General features: G+C 30.9%; 1 protein-coding gene across 1 annotated transcript; it reads right to left on the bottom strand.

The window, feature by feature from the left end:
* Nucleotides 1-4,981: 4,981 nt before the first annotated feature.
* On the bottom strand, nt 4,982-7,406 carry LOC132063793 (abscisic acid receptor PYL8-like). Its single transcript, XM_059456511.1, has 3 exons — nt 7,172-7,406; nt 6,100-6,315; nt 4,982-5,610 (listed from the first exon to the last, which is right to left on the bottom strand). The coding sequence occupies exons 1-3, from the start codon at nt 7,268-7,270 to the stop codon at nt 5,365-5,367; spliced, it is 561 nt and encodes a 186-aa protein (XP_059312494.1). The 5' UTR covers nt 7,271-7,406; the 3' UTR covers nt 4,982-5,364.
* Nucleotides 7,407-7,957: the final 551 nt, after the last annotated feature.

Genomic DNA, 7,957 nt, shown 5'->3' with positions numbered 1-7,957 from the left:
TTAGTCTTTTTATGCAATAGCGTTTAAATTTATCAATAATATGTTTTAGAAAGTATTTTTAACTTGATTTATTTATATTTTTAGTTTAAATTAAAGTTTATATCCTTCACACTATCTCTGTCCCCCTCTTTCATATTATTTTTCCTACTAGATATTTTATTTTATTTTAAATTTAGTGTTTAATCCATTAAACTAAAAAAAAAAATGCATATCATGCCTACTTTAAATACTTCACCAAAATACCATAGTATTTCATTATTTATTTATTTTTAGTGATTTTTTTTTTTTTTTGCAGCTATGTAAGCTTTTAGAGGTTTTATTTGATTGTTATATGATAACTTTTGCAAGTTGTGAATGCTTATAATTTATTCTACTTTATACGTTAAATTTAAAAAACCATCAAATATTTGGAAGCTTTGAACAGTCAAGTTCATTTCAAACTCGTAAAGTAGACTCAAATTCGACTCTCTTTTTTTTTTCTTTTTCTTTTTTAAATCATATGAGTTGGGATTTTTTTTAATAACCCAACATTAATTTTTTTTTTTTTTTTTTGCATAATATTTCTAACGTGCAAAATCTTATAATGAAGCTAAAGTATATCTAAACAAAGACATCCTCAATAACAATGTACACATAAAATAACTAAACAAAATATTAAAGATAAAAATAAAAAAACTAAAAGCAGGAAAAAAACACGAACGAACAATATATAATTAAAAAATTAAACATAATAAACCTATCATGAAAATTCATAGAGAAATGGAATTTTTCTAATCAATTCTATTTTATAATCTCGAAAAATCTAAGAACTCTCTTCCTTGATTTTTTTTTTTCTCATTAAATATAAATGGAACTCTATAAAATATAAGTACATAATTACTTTGAGGTACCTTAATTGTTTCAAGAAGGACAAAAAAGAAATTCAATTTTGTATTCCAACATTTCAGAAGAGATTCAATACTTGCATGTTTGCAAGAACATCCATCGTTATTTGTTTGTTACTTTGTATTATCGAGAAGGCTGATTGACACCTTAAAATCAAATAATAATAGGTTAAAGCATGTCAAAAATAAAAGTGAACTACATCTTTAATTAAAATACTGCTCAATCAATATTAGTAAGTTAATTATTAAAGCATTGAATTGAACAAACTATTTAACTTAGCCACTTTATGCATTAATACCTAAATTTCTTGATTCAAAAGTCAGATTAAGCTTTTTTCGCCACTTTATTATAACTTTTTGAATCTGTAATAGATGAAGATATAGAAGTCAGTAATAATCTCGTGGACTATAAGTAGAAAAATTTATAACTGAAACACGGTAAAATAATTGAGCAATAGATAAATAGAAAGTCATTGCATATACACATACTTAAAACTCATAAAATTACAAATCAAGCAAACAATTAATTGCTAATTTCTTCGAGCAAGCAAAAATGCACAATTTACTGATAAACCTATAAAATTTTAATAATAAAAAAATAAAATCAAAGAAGCACCAAAATGAGATAGACTTTTGCATTCGTAGGCCAAAATCCAGATCTATAAAATTTTCTGCATCGAAATTTTTTCATTCCATCTTCTGATAAATAAAATTTCCCCATCAATAGCATTTTTGCCATTCCCTAGACCCTCTTTATATAGCACTTGAATAATTTTTTTTTCCATTCATAAGTTTTAACCACACGATAAAACTTGAAGTTTTCTGTCAAAACTTGAATATATTCGATTTCCGATTCCTTGTTTAGATATACTCTAGGTCGTTTGGTGCATGGCCAAAATTATTCCGGGATTATAATCCCCGGACTAATTTATCCCATATCTTGGGACTATCTTATACCATCTTCTAAATGGTATAAAATAGTCCCAGGATAAGTGGGATATGCTGGGGTATCCCAGCTTATACCATGCGATGCATTTTATATTTTGTTTGATACAAGGTATAAATTTATCTCAGGATAAATTTATACCTTCTACCAAACATGGTATAAAAAATTAGTGCTGGGATATCCCAACTTATACCATGCACCAAACGACCCCAATGGTGTAAGCAATCTATTTGCTTCCTTATATATAATATGGAAAAGGCTCAAATATGCCATCCAACTATCAGAAATGGCTCATTTATGCCACTCATCAATAGTTTGGCTCATTTATGCCATCAAACTATAGGAAATGACTCATTTACGCCATCGAACTATAGAAAATGGCTCATTTATGCCACTCATCAATAGTTTGACTCATTTATGCCGTCGCCTATTATCAAAATGACTCATTTATGCCATCGCCAATTATCAAAATGACTCATCGATGCCATATTTCATTAAAACTGGTTTTACAATACCATATATGACACGTGGCCTCCAACTAGATTATGGTTGTAGGTAGGTAAGGTGTATGGATCGGGTTTTTTATTAATTTGGTATTTAAAATTGGGCTGGTTTAATTAAACGACGTAGACCTCTAATTGAAGCCACGTATCATATCTGGTATTATAAAACCGGCGTTAATGAAAAATGGCATGAATGAGTCATTTTGGTAACGGGCGATGGCATAAATAAGTCAAACTATTGATGAGTGGCATAAATGAGCCATTTCCTATAGTTCGAAGGCATAAATGAGCCATTTCCTATAGTTCGATGGCATAAATGAGCCAAACTATTAACGAGTGGCATAACTGAGCCATTTCTAATAGTTGGATGGCATATTTGAGCCTTTTCCGTATATAATATATAGTCGTGATTTGATCATGTATATCTTATGGTCAGTAAGTCAACTTTTCTGTCAAATCTTTCTAGTCAATTAGAAGATTGATTTGGAAAAAGAGAATTATTCTAATGGTAATCCATAATCAATAAGTTGATTGACAATTAATAAGACAAACCTTCCTTTTTATTGTTCTACTGATTATGTTCCACGTTCATTAATAACTTGTCACAATTCCTTGATTTACTCAATTTGAAGAAAATCGTCAATATTTTGTCATATATAATTATACCTATATGGTAGTATAAGATCTGTTGTAATCTAATTATTAAACGATCTTTAATACAGTAATTCTTTTCAAAATTAGTACAAATAAAAACACCACTTTAACTTCTTCTTTTTTTTTTCTTTTTTTTTTTTGAATTCTATCATGTAATATTATATCTTACCACTTAAGGGAGTATTCTTGACTATAAATTAGATCCAAGAATATCAATTAATTATATTTCTCCAATCAGCTCTAATTATCTTTCAAATCAAATTTAAACTATTTTCTAAATCTTAATTAAACTATGGAATTTCGGTTAATAAAATACCTCTTTTTTTAGAAGATCGTTGAGCTTTTATAGTCCTATAGATTCATATGTAATAAATATTTCACTGTGAGTTTAAATGAATTTTAAGTTTGAATTAGTTATTCTTAGTTCTTAATTTACACAATTAATCAAGTACTAATTTTAAAAAGATACGTATCTTCAAGGAAAATCTAATAGTACAATTTTTCATTTACTAAGTAATAGTATATGAAGATTGCATTTTTTATTTCATAATTTCAAAGGTAGCATCATAAATTCGGACTATTTCTTCAAAAGTATTCCTAGAAACAGTAATTGATGAATTAATTGTCCGTAATTATAGGAATCTTCCAGATAAAATAGGAATTCTTATTTTTCAAAAGCTTTTGAAATTTATTGTGAAAATATGAGTCAATCTTAATTGATTTCTATTATAAATTAAATTTGATCAAATCCACCAAAGTAGGTAAGCATATATTAGCTTTAAATAATGTCACCTAATTTCTTTTTAAATTAATACAAATAGAATTTATTGCCAAGTGGCTTGTTCATATTACACCACTTGGCTTAATATTAAGTTAGACTACTCTCCTTTTATATATATATATATATATATATATATATATATATATAAGCCTACGCAAATTTGACAACTGTGAGCTATAGATAGGAACAAACAAGATAAAGAGATGAAAAAATGATTGACAACCACTCTTTAATAGTGTTCCAATTCCCACAAAGTCCCCCTTAATATTTCACTCCCGTCAACCTTTCATAAAGTTGTATTATCCTCAATGCCTAGTTCATCCATCATAGTCAAAACTAGGCCAAAAGGCTAGAGCTCAATGCCCTGCAATTGCGGGAAGATATCCCTTTCTGAGATTGGAGATAAATTGACAGTAGACTGGAAAATAGTGACTATCAAATTCAAATGATATGCAGTCCTAAGTTTACACAACCTTAGACAACATACATTATGTGACATGGACTTTGATTATGCTTATGTACTTGATACGCGAGTGTCAATATCTGATTCACATACATGTATCTTCTTGTTAATTTTTTAGTTTATGAAAGACCAGACACAAAATACTCATGTCAAGCCAAATCAATGGAAAGATAAAGTACCTGCGCGCAAATTAATTAACTTCTAAGGTTGAGCAGTCTGAACTTCACTACAAGAATTTGCAGATGCTAGCTGCGCATTCCTAGAGTTCAACGTCCTACACTTGCAGGAAAATATCCCTTTTTGTGAGTGGAGAGAAGTTGACAAGAAACTTGAAATAAACGACTATCAAATTCAAAGGGAAGCAGTTCTAATTTTGCAACAATTAATAGGAAGCAGTTCTAATTTTACAACAATTAATAGTATGTGCCATGGACTCGGTTGCAAGGTGTACCTGATATGGTGTTTGTAAATATGCAGCATAGATTCGTGTAGTTTTTTTTTTTTTTCTCCCGCTAATCTTTATTGTATATGAAAAAATCAGCATGAAAGGCTCATGTGAAGCAAATTCAACGAAGAGATAGAGATGACAGCACTACCGACATGCGAGTTAACTTATGAGGTTGAGCAGTCTCAATTTCAGTACAAAATTTGTAGATGAAAGCTGGTTGAACCATCTTGAATGGCATGAGGAACTATGTTTACTTAGTTTCTACCACAAGTATGATATAACAGCGAGACTCAAAGCAAAGATTAGATAATAATAAAGGAAAATCACTCCAGTTCTCCAATTTAGGCTATAGTTCTTATATACAAAGTTCTGGGAACAAGCTGCAATACAAACATTCCATCTCATAATTTTCGCAAGCTAAAAGTTGCATCTACCATCTCAAAACAGGCCGCCGGCCATCATTTTCCTACAGAAGTATTTACAGAATATGAAAGAACCTCAACACCCCCATGAGAGCCGCAAAGATAGTAAAGGACAACAAAACCACCTCCATAGATAAAACTTGCACTGGAACAGGGTACACACCCTATTAACGCATAAAAGTCTAGATAATTACAAGCAGAAGCAAATTCAAAGAGGCTGAAGTCAGGCTTCTTGCAAATCTTATCCATAGCCCCAAAGATACTCATGTCTCGATCTGGTTAGTAGAAGACCAGTTCACACTGATGGGTAGAACACCACCCTGCATAGCCATTCTCTCAGATACATCAGCTAGTGATTTCAGGTTGCAATTGATTAGGGCATTCACAAAGTAGCAGGTCTCCTCTTGAGTGTTCCCTTCAGGCACATCCACCATAAATGACTCAATCACCAGTGTCCCTGGTTTACCATCAAGTGTCTCAGGATGGACTGTAATAACCGAAGAATAGTTCTGCAAAAGTTGATAAAGTAGGTTAGACATGCTAGATGCTTTAGTATTAAGACAGATATAAGAAAGCAGCTTAGTTAAGAAAAGACTCCTGAAAATTACCGAACATTACGGGACCTTGGCCCTACAGGCAAACACAACCACCAACAACCAAACCCCGATGCAAACATCAGAAAATTAGCTTAATATTGATTGGTAGAAGTATGTAAAATTCTTTATCAACACACTAGTCTAAAAGCAGTGATTGTTAAAACCACTTAAGAGTAGTCATTAGAACCTACTATAGATATCCTAGAAGATAAAACATCTAGAACCAATTCCATTTGATATCTTTTAAGTTTTAACTTTCTAACTTAACATTTCTATGAACAAATTTTAAGATCATGTTAACGGTTATAAAACAAGTGAAAGTCCAAAGTGGTATAAACACCATTCCTAGTACTCATTTAGCTAATCTTCACCTTCATAGTTAAGGGACTATGCTTCTCCTACCTTTAGCCTGTGATCGCCACCAACGATTCTGATGCCAAGGATGTGCTCCTTGTCATCAAGAAGTTCCAATCTTTCAGTGCTAGTCGTGGCTGGAAGACCAGACTTGACATCCACCTCTCTAACACTACCAATAGTAAGATCACCCTTCACAGTACACCTGCTAATAAATGGCTTATACTTCTGAGGCTGATCGAATCTCCTCACTAGTGACCAAACCTACAAGAGACATTAAATATCACATGTTACAACTCAAATGCAAAACAAGCAGAAAATCAACAAATAGTGACATATTACAAATACCAGATTGCAAGGGGAAAAACTAACGAAATTGTCATAAGGTCCAATAGCTTCATGCATCCCAAAAATCTTGGAATCCCTCCAATATTCTAAATGGCTATCTTTTTTTTTTTTTTTTTACCCATTTAGGTGAATAGTGTTTCCACACTTCCTCCTCCAGAGGAGGGGAAAACTGAGCCATCCCTCACTTGTCTTATTTTTTTTTACATTTTTTTTATTTTTTTTTTTTTATTTTTTTTTTTTTTTTTTACCTTTGTAACTATTTCTTTAGTTGTTTTCTGCAGAATAACTGTCTCAACCAAGAAAAACTTTCTCTGAGACTTTCAAGAAACATTTTAAAGAAATCTTACCAAACATATATTTTGATACAAAATTTCCACAAACAAACAAGCCTTTTATAAGTAACTCCACTCACTAAAAATACAAATAAGGAACTAACAAAATTGTTATCCCCACAAATAAGGAGAAGATAGAACAAAAGGATATCAGCTTGATAACAAGTTAGAAAAACCCAATGTCCTATAACTAGAAATATATAACAGAAATCCACCACAGATATCATTTTCATAAAAAAACAACCTCATCATAGTGATTCAATCTCTCCTAAGAAATCCTAAAGAACCCAAACAAACAAAAAAAACTCTAAAATATTCCAAAAGCAAGATTAACTAGAATTCAAGAGAATAAGAGGAAAAAAGACTATATATTAAAGCATAAACATCAAGCAAGAACTCAAAACTTATACAAATATCAAGAAAAAAGATATGATGTTTACAATATCAACTGGTGCTTTGATGTGCTTAACAAGAGATGAAGAACACTGGTGGTCACTAGGCTGATGACTATGGTATCTTTCTATAAACTGTGCCTCCATTTTCCTTCAACAATTCTACTTCAAATTCTATCTTTTTAACACAAACTTGAAGTCCTATAAAAGCTCAAGAAATAGAGAAAATATTGAGAATTAGTAGTGGTTGGTTACTTGGTTGTGTGATGAGTCTTGACTTTTAAGTATATCAAGAATTAGAAAGACCATAAAATTATGTATACTAAGCTGTCATTATCAAACTTCACCAACAAGCCCACCAATAAAGCCCATTGAAAGCCCAAAACTATTTGTCTATTCGAATGGGGCCCACTTTTCCCATAACTATACAAAATTAACGAACTTATCTCAAATTATTGAGAAAATTATTGAGTCCACATTTTTTGAATTGTTCCAATCATCTCAATCCTTTCTACGGAATTTTGTACTAATGAACTTGACTATTCAAGTATGCTTAATCAAAGATAAAATTTCTATTTTGGTTCTTTGTTTATTTCTTGAAGGTAAGGAAGTTAATGAGCAAAGTGCATCTTGAAATTGAGTAGTACTTATTGTGAAAAGTGATATTTCTACATCTTAGAGAATGTTTTTAGATAAAGAGTGTGACAAGTATATATTAATTTTGGAAAAATTCACATGTTATTTTTTCCTCAATATTAATCATTTGTTGATCTTTGGCCATAATATTGGCGTTGTTAAATAAACTAAAAATATGTTCAACAGCCATTTTTGACA

The sequence above is a fragment of the Lycium ferocissimum genome, chromosome 7 (genome assembly GCF_029784015.1).
Source record: "Lycium ferocissimum isolate CSIRO_LF1 chromosome 7, AGI_CSIRO_Lferr_CH_V1, whole genome shotgun sequence".
Taxonomy (NCBI): domain Eukaryota; kingdom Viridiplantae; phylum Streptophyta; class Magnoliopsida; order Solanales; family Solanaceae; genus Lycium; species Lycium ferocissimum.
This window is presented reverse-complemented; position numbering and strand designations above follow the sequence as displayed.